We start from the raw sequence: 21989 nt of genomic DNA on the forward strand, positions 1-21989 counted from the left end.
GACCATAGAAACATGGAGGAAATTATTTATAAAGACTTCCTCATATGCGTTCTCCTGTTCTATTGGTTTTCTTTCAACCTTCTTTCATTGTCTAGCAGACAAAGGCATTATCCTAGTCATTTTAGTAACCCATGATAGTTGTTGCATCTTTAGATTTCCTCTCTTTCTAAATTTCAAACGGATATTTCCATTGCTGCTCCTAAAATGTGAATAAATAATAGTTTATCAACATTTTAAGCTAAACATTCTGATCTGTTCCATCAGCCTTAGCCTATTAATTGATACGGTGTTTACCTCCACTACACTACTTTGACACGCATTGTGGGGATTAAGAAGAGAGTATATGCTATCCCTACTGCAAAATAAGTGGGTATATGGCATATGCGTATACCCTCTACTACACCACTGTGGTTGCTTCAAGTTGTGTATTTTCAGTCTTTTATGTATTGCATTGTCATCAACTCCAATTTCAATGTTAGTCCGTTAGGTCTATAGCCAAATTCGTTAAATAGCCTGCCCCATATTTGCTAAATATGTTGAACATGTTTGCATTCAGTATTGTTCTAATTGCATTGCTTCAATAAGGAAATATACAGTGCATTCGGAAAGTATTCAGACCACTTAACTTTTAACACATTTTGTTACGTTACAGCCTTATTCTAAAATGGATTAAATAAAAATAAATCCTCATCAATCTACACAAAATACACCCCATAATGACCAAGCAAAAACAGGTTTGAATTTTTTCTGGCAAATGTATAAAAAAAAATATATATATTATTTAGATTTTTTTATACAACTTGATTGGAGTCCACCTGTGGTAAATTCAATTGATTGTACATGATTTGGAAAGGCACACACCTGTCTATACAAGGTCCCACAGTTGACACTGCAAGTCAGAGCAAAACCAAGCCATGAGCTCCGAGACAGGATTGTGTCGAGGCACAAATCTGGGGAAGGCTACCAAAACATTTCTGAGAATTCAAGGTCCCCAAGAACACAGTGGCCTCCATCATTCTTAAATGGAAGAAGTTTGGAAACACCAAGACTCTTCCTAGAGGTAGCCGCCTGGACAAACTGATCAATCGGGGGAGAAGGGTCTTGGTTAGTTAGTTGACCAAAAACCTGATGGTCACTCTGACAGAGCCCCATAGTTCCTCTGTGGAGATGGGAGAACCTTCCAGAAGGACAACCATATCTGCAGGACTCCAACAAATCAGGCCTTTATGGTAGAGTGACCAGACGGAAGCCACTCCTCAGTAAACGCCACATGACAGCATGCTTGGAGTTTGCCAAAAGACACCTAAAGACTCTTAGACCACGAGAAACAAGCTTCTCTGGTCTGATGAAACCAAGATTGAACTCTTTGGCCTGAATGCCAAGCGTCACGTCTGCAAGAAACCTTGCACCATCCGTACGGTGAAGCATGGTGGTGGCGACATCATGCTGTGGGGATGTTTTTCAGCGGCAGGGACTGGGAGACTAGTCAGGATCAAGGGAAAGACGAACAGAGCAAAGTAAAGAGATCCTTGATGAAAACCTGCTGTAACGGCCGTCAAAGGGAGTAGACCAAGGTGCAGCGGGTTGAGTGCTCATCTTAAACTTTTATTGAACACTTAACAAAAAACCAAGAAAACGAATGACAGCTTGACAGTTTGCAGGCTATACACAGCAGTGCAAAAACAACTTCCCACAAAAGACAGGTGAAAAAAGGGCTACCTAAGTATGACTCCCAATCAGCAACAACGATGTACAGCTGTTCCTGATTGAGAGCCATACCAGGCCAACACAAAGAAATACACAACATAGAACCATACCCAAAAATCCCGATAACACAAAACAAACACACCCCTGCCACGCCCTGACCAAACTACAATAACAAATAACCCCTTATACTGGTCAGGACGTCACACCTGCTCCAGAGTGCTCAGGACCTCAGACTGAGGCGAAGGTTCACCTTCCAACAGGACAATGACCCTGAGCACACAGCCAAGACAATGCAGGAGTGGCTTCGGGTCAAGTCTCTGAATGTCCTTGAGTGGCCCAGCCAGAGCCCGGACTTGAACCCGATCCAACCCGGTTTGTTACTTTTTATTTCAATTTTTGACTTATCTATTTTTTACTTAACAATTATTTTTCTTAAAACTGCATTGTTGGTTAAGAGCTTGTAAGTAAGCATTTCACTGTAAGGTCGGTGCATGTGACAAATAACATTTGATTTGATCTGCAGAAAGGAATGGGAGAAACTCCCCAAATACAGGTGTACCAAGCTTGTAGCGTCATACCCAAGAAGAGTCGAGGCTGTAATTGCTGCCAACGGTGCTTCAACAAAGTACTGAGTAAAGTGTCTGAATAATTATGTAAATTCTATATTTCTGTCACGATTTCCGCCAAAGTTGGTGCCTCTACTTGTTCTTGCGGCGTTCGGCGGTCATCGTCACCAGCTTTCTAGCTGCCACTGATCCATGTTTCTTTGTCCATTTGTTATGTCTTGATTGTTCACACCTGGTTCCCATTTCGTTATGATTATTTCCCTATTTAAACCCTCTGGTTATCATGATGTTTTGTGCGTTATTATTTTCCTGTTTGTCGTGTTAGTTGTGTTTTGTCAATATTGTTTTATCCCTGCGTGGATTTTGACTGATGAGCTTTTCTAGAGTAAAATGCGTTATTTTTACTCAGTTCAGTGTCCTGCGCTTGACTCTATTCCTCATCTCCACTATATTGACACTGACAATTTCAGTATTTTATTCATAATAAATTAGCAAAAAATTCTAAAAAACTGTTTTTGCTTTGTCATTATGGGGTATTGTTTGTAGATTGATGAGGGGGGGGGGAATTCTATCAATTTTACAATAAGGCTACAACCTAACAAAATGTGGAAAAAGTCAAGGGGTCTGAGTACTTTCCGAAGGCACTGTATTGTTAAACATAGGCCATTGTCAAGCCCTGACCTGAGAGAGATGTTTTTTCTCTGTTTGGTTAGGTCAGGGTGTGACATGGGGTGGGCATTCTATGTGTTGTAATTCTATGTTGGTTTTTCCTTTGATTGGCCTAGTATGGTTTCCAATCAGAGGCAGCTGTCTATCGTTGTCTCTGATTGGGAATCATACTTAGGCAGCCCTTTTTTCCCCACAGTCAGTTGTGGGATCTTGTCTTTGTTTGGTTGCATGTATTTTGCACTACGAAGCTTTTTGTTCGTTGTGTTGTTTATTGTTTTTTTGCTGGTTCACCTTTAAAATAAAAGATGATGAACTCAACTCACGCTGCGCCTTGGTCTACCTTGAACGACGGACGTTACAGCCATAGCATTCACAGATATATGGGCTAGGCCTACTGTAAATTGCAGCCTTGACATGGACATGCCAAATGTAGTCAAAAAGCAAAAAAAGACTGTATAATTCTAATCAAATTCTAATAAAAGCGAAACAACTTGTTTTAAATTGGCTATGTCGAAATACAGTTACAGACACCATAATTTCTCCCCGTGGGTGTATAATACAGACAACGAGGTGCATGTCTTTGTTGCTATTGGGGCAGGCTGAGACATTTATAGCGGCATCTCCATTGAGGATAGAAGTGACTACACACAGTTGAAAAGTGCTATGGGGAAATTATTATACCCTTGTTAGTCACAATGGGTACCATTGAGGCTGCATAATGAAACAACCTGGAATTTGGCAATGCTCTGTTGGTTAATGGAGAAAGTGTACCCAACTGCAGATGCCACTACTGTAGATCTGTTTACACATGATCATTTTATTGAATATGTATGTAATGGAGACTCTTGAATCAGTCTCCAGTCTGCTAGGGCCGCTACGCTGGAGCAGGCAATAAGTATTGCTTCTGAGATGGAAGTCATCGGGAGTTTAGAACTTAGTCACATAACCCCCGATGCCAGGGTTTGGGGCGTGTCTGATCACAAGTCAACTAGTGATGCTCAAATGGAGGTTTTGCTTGGGGAAGTACAAGGGCTTCGAGAAGAGGTCAAATCCTTGCACATCGAGGAAAAATAATGCCAAGCCTCTCCCCCCAGTAGACTGGTCTCTCCATGTGACAAGAACACTTCCTTGGTGTACCACAATGCTAAACTAGGTGGGTGGGACACTCATCTACTAGTTGATACCGGGGCTCAAGTTTCCATTGTCCCCAAGCATATATGGCTAAAAATAACTGAGACAGTAAGTTGATGGGTTTCTAGGGCAATATCATATGAAATGTGAAATAAAATAAATGGAAGGACACAAAAGAACATCCCAAATCATATGAACATCCTGTGGCGTTCTGCATTAGCATCGAATAGCCCCAGCAATATGCAACTTTTCAGGGAAGTCAGGAACCAATATACTCAGTCAGTTAGGAAAGCTAAGGCTAGCTTTTTCAACCAGAAATTTGCTTCCTGTAGCACTAATTCCAAAAGGTTTTGGGACACTGTAAAGTCCATGGAGAATAAGAGCACCTCCTCCCAGCTGCCCACTGCATAGGAAACACTGTCACCACCAATAAATCGTACAATATCCATACTGACCTACCAAACTCTGACCATTCCTTACCTGATCAGTTGCGTACTGACTGTGTTGACAGACCCACTATTGCAACAGTCCACAACACTGTCACTCCTTATGCAGTTGAAGGTACTCGGGGTCATATTAGGTCAAGGGCAGGAAGACTATTTAAACCAGTGTCAAGACTGATTGAGATTATGAATCAGCAGAAAGTTAGCTCTTGAAGGTTAATATGTGAATAGAGAGGGTCAAGGGTATTGACATCTTTTATTTGTTTAGTTTTTACATCATTGTGACCATGATTAGAGGTTGCAGGATGGTAAAGTGACGGATATGATAGTCTCTTATGGTAGTTTATTTTATTACTTGGATGTTTTAAAGTCGCTGAGTGTACTTAACATGTAACAGGCATGTTTACCTATGAGGGCTAAGGGGATTGATCAACCACTTTTCACTCTAATTCTCATGGAGAATAGTAATAATCAAAAATAATAATTGCTGGGATCTTAATAACTTGTTTATTTAATTGTATTATATAGTCCACATTTGTGTAGCCATGGTGGTTCATGTTTCATTTATTTTATGCTGTGACTAAATAACATTTTTAAATCAAAACCTTGTGTCACGGTTGTCGTACGAAGGAGACCAAGGCGCAGCGTGTGTATCGTTCCACATTTTATTGTAACTGTGAAACTATGCAAGACATACAAATAAACTACTAAACAAAATAACAAACCGTGACGAAGAGGTGAAACATACACTACCTCAAAACAATCTCCCACAAAACCTAGTGGGAAAAACAACAACTTAAATATGATCCCCAGTTAGAGACAACGATGACCAACTGCCTCTAATTGGAGATCATCCCCCCAAAAAAACATAGAAATAAAGAAACTAGAACCCCATATAGAAATACATAAACTAGACAAAACCCCCAACATAGAAAAAAGAAACTAGAACCAACATAGACATAAATAAACTAGACAAAACCCCTTGTCGTGCCCTGACCTACTCTACCATAGAAAATAAAAGCTTTCTATGGTCAGGACGTGACACCTTGAGAGATGATAATTTACTTTATTGTTAGAAAGAGGCATACCATTGATTTTTAGGTTAATGAACAATAAATAAGATAAGTAAAAATGAATGTAAAAATTAAGTGTATTTTCATATATATGTTTTTTACCAAATACAAAAATGGACGTAGCATAACCAGATTGACCCTTTAAAGGCAGATATATTGTGGATTTTTTGTTGGACATCATCTCGGTTATCATTCATCAATAATGGATGACTCGCATTGAAAAAACATTGTCTCCATCTGAAATGTTTACCGTACCATCATGCTGGAAATTGAGATGGTACTTGGAGCCACTCACCTTTGGTTTCAGAGGTACTGATACCGAGGACCATCCACTGTGTGATGGAGTCTTGAAGAACCATGTTAGTCTTTTCATTTGTGACAATACTGAATAAGGGAGCGAGAGAGAATGATATACATTTCTATCTGCTGGATGCAGTTAACATGTGAGGGATTGCTTTAGCAGAACCAGTGGGAAATTATTATATATATTATTAAAAGTATCTAAACTACTACTTCCTCCACATCATTAGAAGATGGTGCATCATGCTGTAGGTCTAATAGAAAACAGAACATTTGCATGCAATTGCATTGAACTGGGGCTTCGCTTACATTTGAAAGCCCTTTGAATATCTTATCTTTGGTTGGTCAGATCTCGAGTATGTGAGATACCTACCTGGTTCCCAAATTCTGAAACCCATACCTGATTAATCCATCAATTTTACATAATCAGTAACACATGAGGAACAATCATGTTTTACTGTCTGTTTAATGTTGTCTTTACCCAGCATCAGTTTCTTTACCACTCAGCCGTATGGTGGTCCACATCCAGCTGACATCAAATTTAGAGCGGATAATAATGTCCTCCTCATCCTCATCAAAGAAATCTTCATTTGCTTCAGGAAAATGAAACAAGATTGAAGAAGAGAAAGCGAGTGAGAGAACTCGACAGACATTTAGATTTACACAATCTATCGATTTGCCTATGAAATGTATGTCAGACAAAGACAGACTGAAAAAAGAGAGAAAGAATGCTTTTACTGCGAGCGAGGATCAGTTCTGGGGTGGTGAAGCGTTTCTTATCTTTCTGGATTCCTTGACAGCAGCGTAGAAAGGCCTCCACACACTTCGGCCCTTCTGTGATGTAGTGTGAGCGCTTCTCACATGAGTAGTCCAAGGGAAAGTCCATCATGCCATCATGACAGCACCTCTTCGCATCCTCTTCATACTGTCTCGCTTGGGAAGTAGATAACATAACGCAGCTATATTGGTTAATTCACCCTCATTCTATTTATTATCTGTTACATCAGCCCTTACTCACCTAGCTCATATTTGGCTTCCTGTAAAGACTCTGCCTGTCGCCTCCTTTTAGGTACCTCTGTGTCACAACTGAGTTCTAAGAGATAATTGAAAAGCAACTGAAGCTGATAAAAGGGTCAAATCTTAACTAACATAATTGAAGAAACCAAGAGAAAATCAACTACAGTATTTGTCCAGTAGCTTAGTATTCAAATGCTGCAGTAATCAGTGCATCTCAACAAGTGTATGCTTATCTGGCATGTAGTAATAGTATATAAAATAATATTATGTAGATTGCTCCTACGTTGTCTAGGTGCTGTTTTTTCTTGATTGGATTCAAACAGGAGGCCAGCATCTGAGAAAATTGCCATGTTGTTTCGGCCCCCTCCCCTTGTGCACCCTTTGTCACTCCTCTCTACTTCATCCCAGATCTGAAATAAAGTGAGGTGGAAGGGGGGTGTCAAAATGGTTCAAGCAGCAGAATATTAAAATGTAACAAGATTTCAGTGAGTCACCTTGGCCTGTTTGAGATTGCCCTTTTTACTCAGCATGTAAGCAGCCTTGTCAACCACCACCAGCCCAACCTTGGCACCTGGGTCTCCCTCCACGTTCAGAGAGAACTCTTCTCTTGGGCGGAAGTCTGGACGTTTATTAGATTTCTTTATGGATAGTTTTAGCTAAAAATCAGAACATGGACAGATGCAAAGAACATTAATGAGAACAAAAAAATGTGATGTGACATATTGAATGTACAGTACACTCCAAAAGTATTGGGACAGTGACAATTTTGTTGTTGTTTTGGCTCTGTACTCCAGCACGTTGGATTTGAAATGGTTAATGGCTATGAGGTTAAAGTGCAGATTGTCGGCTTTAATTTGAGGGTATTTTTATCAATTTCGGGTAAACTATTTAGAAGTTACAGCACTTTTTGTACATAGTCCCCCCATAGAAATGAATGGTAAACAATGTATTGTGTCATTTTGGAGTCACTTATAATGTAAATAAGAATATAATTTCAATATTTCACAACACTTCTACATCAATGTGAATGCTACCATGATTACGGATAGTCCTGAATGTTTCGTGAATAATGATGAGTGAGAAAGCTAGACGCACAAACATCCTACCCCCAAGACATGCTAACCTCTCACCATTACAATAACAGGTGAGGTTAGCTTTCTGGGGGGTACAATATTAATTCCTCTTTCTCACTCATCATTATTCATGATTCCTACAGGATTATCCGTAATCATGGTAGCATCCACATTAATGTAGAAGTGTTTAGAAACATATTCTATTCTTATTTACAATAAAAGTGACTCAAATGAAACAATTCATTATTTACCATTAATTTCTATAGGGAACAAAATAATCTGAAACACAACCAAAACATACAGGAAATGCATCCAACACATTTGTAGAGTCACAGTCTTGATGTAGTCATTGCTTGCTATGAATATGGGACCAAATACTTCACTTTTTACTACTTTAATACACATGTATATACATACACATATATAAATATACAGTTGAAGTCGGAAGTTTACATACACTTAGGTTGGAGTCATTAAAACTCGTTTTTCAACCACTCCACAAGTTTTGGCAAGTTGGTTAGGACATCTACTTTGTGCATGACACAAGTATTTTTTCAAAAAATTGTTTACAGACAGATTATTTCACTTATAATTCACAGTATCACAATTCCAGTGGGTCAGAAGTTTACATACACTAAGTTGACTGTGCCTTTAAACAGCTTGGAAAATTCCAGAAAATTATGTCATGGCTTTAGAAGATTCTGATAGGCTAATTGACATCATTTGAGTCAATTGGAGGTGTACTTGTGGATGTATTTCAAGGCCTACCTTCAAACTCAGTGCCTCTTTGCTTGACATCATGGGAAAATCAAAAGAAATCAGCCAAGACCTCAGAAAAAAATTGTAGATCTCCACAAGTCTGGTTCATCCTTGGGAGCAATTTCCAAACTCCTGAAGGTACCACGTTCATCTGTACAAACAATAGTACGCAAGTATAAACACCATGGGATCACGCAGCCGTCATACCGTTCAGGAAGGAGATGCATTCTGTCTCCTAGAGATGAACGTACTTTGGTGCAATAAGTGCAAATCAATCCCAGACCCATTTGCGATCAAGCTTTAACTTCCTGACTGATGTCTTGAGATGTTGCTTCAATATATCCACATACATTTCCTCCCTCATGATGCCATCTATTTTGTGAAGTGCACAAGTCCCTCCTGCAGCAAAGCACCACCACAACATGATGCTGCCACCCCCGCGCTTCACGGTTGGGATGGTTTTCTTCGGCTTGCAAGCCTCCCCCTTTTTCCTCCAAACATAACGATGGTCATTATGGCCAAATGGTTCTATTTTTGTTTCATCAGACCAGAGGACATTTCTCCAAAAAGTACGATCCTTGTCCCGATGTGCAGTGGCTTCTTCCTTGCTGAGTGGCCTTTCAGGTTATGTCGATATAGGACTCGTTTTACTATGGATATAGACACTTCTGTACCTGTTTCCTCCAGCATCTTCACAAGGTCCTTTGCTGTTGTTCTGGGATTGATTTGCACTTTTCGCACCAAAGTACGTTCATCTCTAGGAGACAGAATGTGTCTCCTTCCTGAGCGGTATGACGGCTGCGTGGTCCCATGGGGTTTATACTTGCGTACTATTGTTTGTACAGATGAACGTGGTACCTTCAGGCGTTTGGAAATTGCTCCCAAGGATGAACCAGACTGGTGGAGGTCTACAGTTTTTTTTCTGAGGTCTTGGCTGATTTCTTTTGATTTTCCCATGATGTCAAGCAAAGAGGCACTGAGTTTGAAGGTCGGCCTTGAAATACACCCACAGGTACACCTCCAATTCACTGAAATTATGTCAATTAGCCTATCAGAAGCTTCTAAAGCCATGACATAATTTTCTGGAATTTTCCAAGCTGTTTAAAGGCACAGTCAACTTAGTGTATGTAAACTTTTGACCCACTGGAATTGTGATACAGTGAGTTATAAGTGAAATAATCTGTCTGTAAACAATTGTTGGAAAAATTACTAGTGTCATGCACAAAGTAGATGTCCTAACCGACTTGCCAAAACTATAGTTTGCTAACAAGAAATTTGAGGAGTGGTTGAAAAACGCGTTTTAATGACTCCAACCTAAGTGTATGTAAACTTCCGACTTCAACTGTATGTACACACACACACTTTTGGTTCCCTAAAATGGAGGGGACTATGTACAAAAAGGGCTGTAATTTCTAAACAGTTAATCTGATATGGATGGAAATACCCTTAAATTAAAGCTGACAGTCTGCACTTTATCCTCAGTCATTGTATCATTCCAATTCCAAAACAACAAAAATGTGTCACTGTCCCAATACTTTTGGAGCTCACTCTATATTGTTAAAAAAGTTATAGTTTAGAGTTACCTGTCCCATGCATTGGTCCTCGACGTCCACCCACAGTGAGTCAGCCACCACGTCATAACCTTGCGATGGCACAATGTAGAAAGCCACCAGGCGGAAGGAAGGGAGCATGTCTGGAGTTACTTTCAAGGTTTCTTTGAGGAGAGCTTTGTCCTTTGAATTCCACTTCCCCATTTCAATGATCCGCCCTTTGCTGACCACCTAATATAACATTTAAACCGGACTGTAATAAATTCAAAAATATAGAATTGCAAAACGATAAAGAAAAACATACAGTTAATTTACAGTTGTTTTACCATGTATGAAATGAAGTCATATTGAAAAACCTGGACCCCATTTTCTCCAAGGAAGTTAATGGCAACGGAGAGGGTCTCATCCTTCTTCACAACAGATTTGTCCAGAGAAAGGTGGATGTACTCTTTGACTGTCTTTGTCTCGTATGCTAAAAGTGTGATATCTTTTCGTGCCTGGTGACTAGAATCAAGTAAATCAGAGACAGCTGTTGTCACTTGGACATGTTTTTTTTTGTCTGTGCGAACAGTGTTAATGGTGATGACAGCTATTCCGTGGCTGTCTGTGTGTTGTTTCTGTCCCTCACTCTCTATTTCAATGTCCTTTACAGGAGAGCCAGAAGTGTCAGTCAGATACACCTGGAGAGAGAAAGAGAGATGGTGTGTTTAACAGGGGTTGAGAGGGCATGAGTGTTAGAAAGGTTGCATGACCGTTTGTGTTGATGTGTTTGAGTTACATGACACTGTCATGAAGCATTATGACCATCCTGTGTCACTTTACTTGGACTAAGAAAATACACTATCAAGAAGCATTATGACCATCATAACCATATAACCCAGATAGGCCTATCACGTACATGCCCTATATCAGTCATCAGTCAGAAAGAGGGTTTGTTGTCCTGCTCCTGAAATCTGCTCCTGCATTCATCTCAGTCATCAGCAACAGAGCATTGGGGTAGGTGCATGTCTGACATCAATGTTTGCACAATTACAATTATAATTTAATATGGTAAATACATTTTAAAAAGTATATATAACAAACATACTGTTGATACGTAGGCTATGGTGTAACGGAATGCTTTGACTTGTGTGGTAGGTTTTGTGAGTTTTGACACTCTTATGTAGGTGTCATAACCAGCCATATAATAACGCAATATATGTCACAACAGGTCTAAATATGTAATGACAGTGTTATGACCATATTATAACAGGTTATTACACATGTAGGCTGTTATGACATATTATGACATGGTTATGACAGTGTCATAACGTGTTATGACGCTGGGTGTCAAGTAAAGTGTTTCCTAGACATATAATACAAGTAAATGTGTTGTTTTTAGTTGTTTTTTTAGTTAACATACAATATACATTTAAGGACTTGGTAAGGGTATAATTCTGCTTCTTTCTAAAGACAAAAGTTTACCCTTGTGACGTATGCAACTTACATGAAGATTAAATGGTAGGCCTGGCTTGAAGAATCTGGAGGATTTGGTAAAATAAATTGAGTAAGGAGATATAACCACTTTGATGCCTGTGAGTTCTGCTGTTACAATGTCACTGCCTAGGAAAGAGAGGGACCAGGAGAAAACAAGGTGTTATATGGGATGTAACAAATATAATCTGTGGATATTAGGGTCAAATACACATTCTAAATGCTCTTATGTATATTTACAGAAAAAAAGATGGGTGTCACTAGTAAAAGTCACTAGTAGAACAGCCCATCACAGGCTGGATTGAAGATGCTCTTTAAATTACCTATCGTCCAAAAACAAAGACAATCAAAGCGGCCTTAATAAGTGTTTCCATGTTTTTAAAAAACGTATTAAACTGAACATGCAACAGTAATAAAGGGATTATGAACACATGACAATTATTATATAATACTTGAGCTGTGCTTGATTTAGTTTTCCATGGAACCAATAGAGTAGCTCCAAAAATGCACACACAAAGCTAATTCAAGCACACCTCAAATACTTTCTAGCATTTTGAAGTATTTTGCAAAAGTATTTGACCTTGGTCTGATGGATATGAATGGATGAATCCATATAGTATTCACAATAGGTATTACCACACCTGAGCTAGTGAAGACAGTAGCTCTTGCATAGAGAGAACATTCAAGGATATCATAAATGTTATTAACGTCTTTAGCGGCAGCAATGATTTGAGCAACTGTCAGTATGGCTGTGGTTGTCCCTGTCTGAGAGACAAAATCAAAAAGATGGTTAAATGTAGAATATCTACAAATCAGTATTCTAAGGGTACAGTGCCGTGAAGAAGTATTTGCCCCCGTTGTAATATTCTCTACTTTTGCATATTTTTATATTAAATGTTATCAGATCTTTAACCAAAACACAATATTAGATAAAAGGAACCTGAGTGAACAAATAACATAACAATTACATACTTATTTAATTTATTTCATAAACATAGGTATGCAACACCCAATTCCCCTGTGTGAAAATGTAATTGCCCCCTTACACTCAATAACTGGTTGCGCTACCTTTATCTGCAATGACTGCAACCAAATGCTTCCTGTAGTTGTTGATCAGTCTCTCAAATCGCTGAGGAGGAATTATAGCCCACTCTTTCATGCAGAAATGCTTTAACTCAGCGACATTGGGGGTTTTCAAGCATGAACTGCTCGTTTCAAATCCTGCCACAACATCTAAATTGGGATTAGGTCTGGACTTTGACTAGGCCATTCGAAAACTTTACATTTGTTGCTTTTTAGCTATTTTCATGTAGACTTGATTGTGTGTTTTGGACCATTGTCTTGCTGCATGACCCAGCTGCGCTTCAGCTCACAGACGGATGGCCTGACATTCTCCCACAGAATTCTCTGATACAGAGCACAATTCATGGTTCCTTCTATTAAGGCAAGTCGTACAGGTCCTGAGGCAGAAAACCATCCCCAAACCATCACACTACCACCACCATGCTGACCGTTGGTATGAGGTTCTTACTGTGGAATGCAGTGTTTGGTTTTCGCCAAATGTCATCCAACGAGCAGTTCATGCTTGAAAACCCCCAATGTCGCTGAGTTAAAGCATTTCTGCATGAAAGAGTGGGCCAAAATTCCTCCACAGCGATGTGAGAGACTGATCAACAACTACAGGAAGCATTTGGTTGCAGTCATTGCAGCTAAAGTTGGCACAACCTGTTATTGAGTGTAAGGGGCAATTACTTTTCACACAGGGGAATTGGGTGTTGTATAACTTTGTTAATTAAATAAATAAACTTATGTTCCCTTTATCTAATATTAGGTTTTGGTTGAAGATCTGAAAACATTCAGTATCAAAAATATGCAACAACACAGAAAATCAGAAAGAGGGCAAATACTTTTCATGGTATTGTAAATCCTGCCCTAAGTCACTGCTTTGAATTCGAGTTTGAATTGCTGAGAGATCTTACAATTACTTGATCAATAATATGCTGCCAAATAATACATAACATACCTTGTGGAAACATTTCAGTGATCATAATAACTTTGCTGTAAGGGCATCATCAGTAAAGCACAGTTCAAGAAAAACTTACTTGTAATTGGTGCCTTTGTAGTAAGGTGGATAACTGGATTTTCGTGCCATTTTTGCACACATATCCAAACATGACATATGCATAGCCTATAACCTCCGTTCCAGAGAAGTACCTGAGAAACAAGTGTGTGGCAGTGTTATAAATGGAATTGAATCTTCGCTAAGCCCCGCCGCCTTAGTTACTGTTGCAACCTCAGACAACATTTTCCCGGGAAACCCAATTCCCCATTCAACCATTGGCGGAATGCCCTCCCAATGATCTCAAGCTGTGTTTCTAATACACAATGAAATTAAACACAGACTACACCTTGCTAATCAGGAAACTTTTGCTTATGTTGTGGTGGACTGTCATTACAATATATTCACGGGAACCTTGTCAAATGATGTTTGTAGTGTGGCTAGCCACTGAATTGCTCGGAATTCACCGTCAGCATGCATGCAGTCAAAGCTATAACCACTTAGGAGCTAACTAGTGCTCTCTAATTGTATCCTGATGTTGACAGCAGATGGGAGTTGTATTCATAGCATTGCTAACTTAGCTAACATACATTTTGAGAAAACAAGTTATATTAAGTGGCTAGCTAGCGTATGCAATGTTTGGAGGTCAATGAGACTGGGAGCTAGCTAGATAACCAGCTGACTTAGCAAGTAATGTAACAAAAGTATAATTTTGGATTCCAAAAATACTCCAACAGACTCTGCATTTCAGGAATCAGGAATCACAGGAGCAAGTACTTCTGGTGCATATGGGAGCAAAACTCATGACTATGATTCCATTTCCATTATTAGCAGCATCTAGGCTGCCCACTTTGAAGAGCTGAGACAGAATGGCTATATAAGGAATGGAACATATAGGACCAGGGTCCTGCTACCATTATAACCTATACAGCTGTCAGATGTGGGCGTTAACAAGCAAGAACTGAGATGGAAAGATAATGGTGGAGAAAGGTCAAGGGAAGCTATTTTCATATAGAGGGAGGGGACTCTATTCGTTATGCAAAGCCAGAATACTATAAAGGCAGGACTCTGTAATATGAGAATTTAGTCTTTTCCATGGAAGGGCTCGGCTCTGTTACGTTTGTAATAAAGTCTAAATTGAACTCACAAGTTCCGGTATCTGTGTAAATATACTGCTCAAAAAAATAAAGGGAACACTTAAACAACACATCCTAGATCTGAATGAAAGAAATAATCTTATTAAATACATTTTTCTTTACATAGTTGAATGTGCTGACAACAAAATCACACAAAAATAATCAATGGAAATCCAATTTATCAACCCATGAAGGTCTGGATTTGGAGTCACACTCAAAATTAAAGTGGAAAACCACACTACAGGCTGATCCAACTTTGATGTAATGTCTTTAAAACAAGTCAAAATGAGGCTCAGTAGTGTGTGTGGCCTCCACGTGCCTGTATGACCTCCCTACAACGCCTGGGCATGCTCCTGATGAGGTGGCGGATGGTCTCCTGAGGGATCTCCTCCCAGACCTGGACTAAAGCATCTGCCAACTCCTGGACAGTCTGTGGTGTAACGTGGCGTTGGTGGATGGAGCGAGACATGATGTCCCAGATGTGCTCAATTGGATTCAGGTCTGGGGAACGGGTGGGCCAGTCCATAGCATCAATGCCTTCCTCTTGCAGGAACTGCTGACACACTCCAGCCACATGAGGTCTAGCATTGTCTTGCATTAGGAGGAACCCAGGGCCAACCGCACCAGCATATGGTCTCACAAGGGGTCTGAGGATCTCATCTTGGTACCTAATGGCAGTCAGGCTACCTCTGGTGAGCACATGGAGGGCTATGCGGCCCCCCAAAGAAATGCCACCCCACACCATGACTGACCCACCGCCAAACCGGTCATGCTGGAGGATGTTGCAGGCAGCAGAACGTTCTCCACGGCGTCTCCAGACTCTGTCACGTCTGTCACATGTGCTCAGTGTGAATCTGCTTCATCTGTGAAGAGCACAGGGCGCCAGTGGCGAATTTGCCAATCTTGGTGTTCTCTGGCAAATGCCAAACGTCCTGCACGGTGTTGGGCTGTAAGCACAACCCCCACCTGTGGACGTTGGGCCCTCATACCACCCTCATGGAGTCTGTTTCTGACCGTTTGAGCAGACACATGCACATTTGTGGCCTGCTGGAGGTCATTTTGCAGGGCTCTGACAGTGCTTCTCCTGCTCCTCCTTGCACAAAGGCGGAGGTAGCGGTCCTGCTGCTGGGTTGTTGCCCTCCTACGGCCTCCTCCACGTCTCCTGATGTACTGGCCTGTCTCCTGGTAGCGCCTCCATGCTCTGGACACTACGCTGACAGACACAGCAAACCTTCTTGCCACAGCTCGCATTGATGTGCCATCCTGGATGAGCTGCACTACCTGAGCCACTTGTGTGGGTTGTAGACTCCGTCTCATGCTACCACTAGAGTGAACGCACCGCCAGCATTCAAAAGTGACCAAAACATCAGCCAGGAAGCATAGGAACTGAGAAGTGGTCTGTGGTCCCCACCTGCAGAACCACTCCTTTATTGGGGGTGTCTTGCTAATTGCCTATAATTTCCACCTGTTGTCTATTCCATTTTCACAACAGCATGTGAAATTTATTGTCAATCAGTGTTGCTTCCTAAGTGGACAGTTTGATTTCACAGAAGTGTGATTGACTTGGAGTTACATTGTGTTGTTTAAGTGTTCCCTTTATTTTTTTGAGCAGTGTATTATCAATGGCATATTGTTGTAAAGACTTACTTTGGGTTATGATGGAGAAAGAAATGTGTGCTAAGCTCATGGCAAGTTTATTATTATTTTTTAAATCAATGGGTAATTAACAAGAATTGAAATGACCGTTGACCAGATTATTTAAATATAAAACGTACAGTGCATTCGTAAAGTATTCAGACCCCTTGACCTTTTCCACATTTAGTTACGTTAAAGCCTTATTCTAAAATTGATTAAATATAAACATTTCCTCATCAATCTACACACAATACTCCATGATGACAAAGAGAAAACAGTTTTTTGAAATTGTTGCTAATTTGAGTGGCCAGACTGAAGCCACTCCTCAGTAAAAGGCACGACAGCCCGCTTGGAGTTTGCCAAGGCACTTAATGTACTCCCAGACCATGAGAAACCAGATTCTCTGGTCTGATGAAACCAAGATTGAACTATTTAGTCTGAATGCCAAGCGTCACGACTGGAGGAAAGCTGGCAACATCCCTACGGTTAAGCATTTGGTGGCAGCATCAACATGTGCAGATGTTTTTCAGCGGCAGGTACTGGGAGACTAGTCAGGATCGAGGGAAAGATGAACGGAGCAAAGTACAGAGAGATCCTTGATGAAAACCTGCTCCAGAGCACTCAGGACCTCAGACTGGGGCGAAGGTTCACCTTCCAACAGGACAATGACCCTAGGCACACATCCAAGACAACGCAGGAGTGGCTTAGGGACAAGTCTCTGAATGTCCTTGAGTGGCCCAGCCAGAGCCTAGACTTGAGCCTGATCGAACATCTCTGGAGAGACGTGAAAAGAGCTGTGCAGCAACGCTCCCCATCCAACCTGACAGAGCTTGAGAGGATCTGCAGAGAAGGATGGGAGAAACTCCCCAAATACAGGTGTGCCAAGCTTGTAGCGTCAAACCCAAGAAGACTTGAGGCTGTAATTGCTGCCAAAGATGCTTCAACAATGTACTGAGTAAAGGGTCTGAATACTTAGGTAAATGTGATATCAGTTTATATTAAAAAAACATTTGCAAACATTTCTAAAAACCTGTTTTTGCTTTGTCATTATCGGTTATTGTATGTAGATTGATGAGGAAAAAAACAATTGAATACATTTTTAGAATAAGGCTGTAAAGTAACAAAATGTGGAAAAAGTCAAGGGGTCTGAACACTTTCCAAATGCACTGTATATTAGCCTGACATGTCTACAGTGTTAGCATAGGTTCAAATCTCGCCTACTGCCCTTTGACACAACCTCTATCTATCTCTCCCCATTGTTATCTTCGCTCACTATCTGTCAAATTAAATGTCAAATAAAATGCATTTCCCAGAGGGCATCAGATCAAGCACCCCAGGCTGGATATTGTTTTTCAAACTCACCTAGCTTCTAAATCCACTTTAAAGTCTGGGTCCTGAACATGTAAATACTGCTTCCTGGTTTTCAATGTGACCTCAAATGTTGGCAACACTATAATAACAACAAAAAATACAATGACATAATGACAGCGGACAGTAAAAATTTTTATAAAAAAATCCTGCTGTTAGATCGATAATCTATAATGTTGTGTTTGAATGGATGTCTCACCATGTTTCTTCACATCAAATGAGGTGTTAAAGACCCTGTCAGGTTCACTCTGTAATTTCACCTCCAGGGTCCACGTTCCTTCCTCCCTGAAGGGAATAGAATACATTAGATTATTTACACATTGTAAATAATGTTCCACTTCTAATTTCACATTCGCAAATGCAGTAACAAAATAAATGGAACACTTTTTTGCCACATTCATGGGCGCACAGACACACACACACTAATGGAAAAATTACCCAATTGTCATACTTCAGTAAAAGTAAAGATACCCTTAACCATTGGCATACAATGGTCACGCCTGGCGGAAATTGAATTAACATAATACAAAAAAATCTCCTAAAAATCTGTGTTTAAGCGAGAGATATGTTTTTTCTTTGCATGGGCTGCGTCTCAATCCATCTCATCTGCCAATATCGCCCTTCCACATCTGGGGTGAAAGGTGGCAGAGCTAGAGCGGTGTTTGTCAAAACATAAGACATCCCGAAAATCGTTTTTTCTCGCGAACATGTCTGTAGCGTACAAACGGTTTTGACTACTATGACCACTCTATTGAAAGCTGAGACTCTCACGAACACGATGGTGTTCTCCATTTTGCACCCACAAACCTAATCTGAAGGTCCAGGTACCAGTTTAAAAATGAATGGAAGTATATATGGAGATATTTTAGGCACTAAAATAAGGGGATAAATACATTTTGAAAAATACATTTTTTAATTGTTTCCTGATCTTATATCTCTCAGATATAGGAAAGACACTTTAGAACATACTTCCTTTAGATTTTTTGGGGGGAACTATCTGTTTTTCCATGTGGTGACTCTGTTATTCAATGTGTTTCTATTGGCTAATATCAGTAATGCCAAATTCAATGTTGCATCCAATCATTTTTTTATGTATTTTCTTTTATAACTTGAGGGGTCTTAAAATTCAAAATCAAATAGCTAAATGATCTTTGGTATGACCATCTTAAAATTCCACATGTTAGCTTAATAGCAAATGACTCAAGTAAAAGTGAAAGTCACCCAGCAAAATAAACTCAGCAAAAAAATAAACGTCCTCTCACTGTCAACTGCGTTTCATTTCAGCAAACTTAACATTGTATGAACATAAGATTCAACAACTGAGACATCAACTGAACAAGTTCCACAGACATGTGACGAACAGAAATTGAATAATGTGTCCCTGAACAAAGGGGGAGGAGGGTCAAAATCAAAAGTAACAGTCAGTAGCTGGTGTGGCCACCAGCTGCATTAAGTACTGCAGTGCATCTCCTCCTCATGGACTGCACCAGATTTGCCAGTTCTTGCTGTGAGATGTTACCTCACTCTTCCACCAAGGCACCTGCAAGTTCCTGGCCCTAGCCCTCACCCTCCGATCCAACAGGTCCCAGACGTACTCAATGGGATTGAGAGCCGGGCTCTTCGCTGACCATGGCAGAACACTGACATTCCTGTCTTGCAGGAAATCACGCATAGAACGAGCAGTATGGTTGGTGGCATTGTCATGCTGGAGGGTCATGTCAGGATGAGCCTGCAGGAAGGGTACCACATGAGGGAGGAGGATGTCTTCCCTGTAACGCACAGCGTTGAGATTGCCTGCAATGACAACAAGCTCAGTCCGATGATGCTGTGACACACCGCCCCAGACCATGACGGACCCTCCACCTCCAAATCGATCCCGCTCCAGAATACAGGCCTAGGTGTAACGCTCATTCCTTCGATGATAAACGCAAATCCGACTATCACCCCTGGCGAGACAAAACCGCGACTCGTCAGTGAAGAGCACTTTTTGCCAGTCCTGTCTGGTCCAGCGACAGTGGGTTTGTGCCCATAGGCGACGTTGTTGCCGGTAATATCTGGTGAGGACCTGCCTTACAACAAGCCTACAAGCCCTCAGTCCAGCCTCTCTCAGCCTATTGCGGACAGTCTGAGCACTGATGGAGGGATTGTGCGTTCCTGGTGTAACTCGGGCAGTTGTTGTTGCCATCCTGTACCTGTCCCGCAGGTGTGATGTTCGGATGTACCGATCCTGTGCAGGTGTTGTTACACGTTGTCTGCCACTGCGAGGACGGTCTCCATGTAGCGCTGTCTTCGGCGTCTCACAGTACGGACATTGAAATGTTTTGCCCTGGCCACGTCTGCAGTCCTCATGCCTCCTTGCAGCATGCCTAAGGCATGTTAACGCAGATGAGCAGGGACCCTGGGCATCTTTCTTTTCGTGTTTTTCAGAGTCAGTAGAAGGCCGCTTTAGTGTCCTAAGTTTTCATAACTGTGACCTTAATTGCCTACCTACAGGTGCATGTTCATTAATTGTTCATGGTTCATTGAACAAGCATGGGAAACAGTGTTCAAACACTTTACAATGGAGATCTGTGAAGTTATTTGGATTTTACGAATTATCTTTGAAAGACAGGGTCCTGAAAAAGGGACGTTTTTTGTTGTTGCTGAGTTTACTACTTGAGTAAAAGTCTAAATGTAATTGCTCTAATATAGTTAAGTATCAAAAGCAAAAATATGAATAATTTCCTGTTCCTTACAGTAAGCAAACCAGATGGCAGAATTTGTAAAACAATATATATATTTACGGATAGCCATGGGCACACTCCAACACTGAGACATAATTTACAAACAAATAATTTGATAATTCCGCCAGATCAGAGGCAGTAGGGATGACCAAGTGTGTTCCCTTGAAAAGGTGTGAATTGGACCATTTTCCTGTCCTGCTAAGCATTCGAAAGTAACAAGTAATTTTGGGCATCAGGGAAAATTTTGGGAGTAAAACATACATTATCTTCTTTAGGAATGTAGCGGAGTAAAAGTAAAAGTTGTCAAAAATATAAATAGTAAAGTAAAGATACCCCAAAAAACTACTTAAGGAGTACTTTCAAGTATATTTACTTAATAAGTACTTTATACACACACACACACACACACACACACACACACACACACACACACACACACACACACACACAAACAAGGTGATTAATCTTACTTGACTATATCTGGGAGCAAAAATTGTTTGGCAAGGAGTCCATTGACACTCAGACCCATTTTGGTCTGCGAGACTAAAGTGCCATCAACACTCTGTTGAAAAGCAGAAAATAAAATTATTAACATTACAAAAATATTTAAGGAGCACCTTGAAATTATTCTTACACCAGCTGATCCGGTAAACAATATATATGTAGGCCGACAGTTACAATGAGCTCAGAACTGTTCAGAGATCAGAACAATTGTGTAGTGATATTCGTGTAACACTGAACAAAAATATAAACGCAACATGTAAGGTGCTGGTACCATGTTTCATGAACTGGAATAAAATATCCCAGACACATTTTTCATACGCACAAAAAGCGTATTTCTCAAAAATGTTGTGCAATTGGCATGCTGACTGCAGGGATGTCCACCAACTGTGGCTCAGTTGGTAGAGCATGGTGTTTGCAACACCACCATGGTGTGTGCAACGCTAGGGTTGTGGGTTCGATTCCCACGGGGGGCCAGTACAAAAACAAATGCATGAAATGAAATGTATGCATTCACTACTGTAAGTCGCTCTGGATAAGAGCGTCTGCTAAATGACTAAAATGTAAATGTAATGCTTCGGAACACTTCTACATTAATGTGGATGCTACCATAATTACGGATAATCCTGAATCAATCATGAATAGTGATGAGTGAGAAAGTTACTCTGGCATAAATATCATACCCCCCAAAAAATGTTTTGCTTGTAATGGTGAGAGGTTAGCATATCTGGGGGGTATGATATTTGTGAGTCTGTAACTTTCTCACTTATCATTTTTCACGATTCATTCAGGACTTTCCGTAATCA

At 40.5% G+C, this 21989-nt stretch overlaps 1 protein-coding gene across 6 annotated transcripts in view; it reads right to left on the reverse strand.

The window, feature by feature from the left end:
* LOC115157304 (complement C3) overlaps positions 1-21989 on the reverse strand; it is a 53964-nt gene that overhangs the window by 16496 nt on the left and 15479 nt on the right. For all 6 annotated transcript variants that reach the window (XR_003868415.1, XM_029705437.1, XM_029705436.1 and 3 more), the window contains 14 exons: positions 21153-21244; positions 18159-18244; positions 17954-18041; positions 13864-13975; positions 12403-12526; positions 11775-11890; positions 10615-10968; positions 10322-10519; positions 7401-7562; positions 7190-7316; positions 6908-6982; positions 6628-6822; positions 6371-6482; positions 5885-5973 (listed from right to left, as the gene is read on the reverse strand). Coding sequence is in view for 5 of the 6 variants with exons in the window: in XM_029705437.1 (XP_029561297.1) it covers positions 5885-5973; positions 6371-6482; positions 6628-6822; positions 6908-6982; positions 7190-7316; positions 7401-7562; positions 10322-10519; positions 10615-10968; positions 11775-11890; positions 12403-12526; positions 13864-13975; positions 17954-18041; positions 18159-18244; positions 21153-21244 (1930 nt within the window). In the remaining variant the exon portion in view is untranslated. The remainder of the gene's footprint in view (positions 1-5884; positions 5974-6370; positions 6483-6627; positions 6823-6907; positions 6983-7189; positions 7317-7400; positions 7563-10321; positions 10520-10614; positions 10969-11774; positions 11891-12402; positions 12527-13863; positions 13976-17953; positions 18042-18158; positions 18245-21152; positions 21245-21989) is intronic.

The sequence above is a fragment of the Salmo trutta genome, chromosome 21, assembly GCF_901001165.1.
Source record: "Salmo trutta chromosome 21, fSalTru1.1, whole genome shotgun sequence".
Lineage (NCBI taxonomy): Eukaryota > Metazoa > Chordata > Actinopteri > Salmoniformes > Salmonidae > Salmo > Salmo trutta.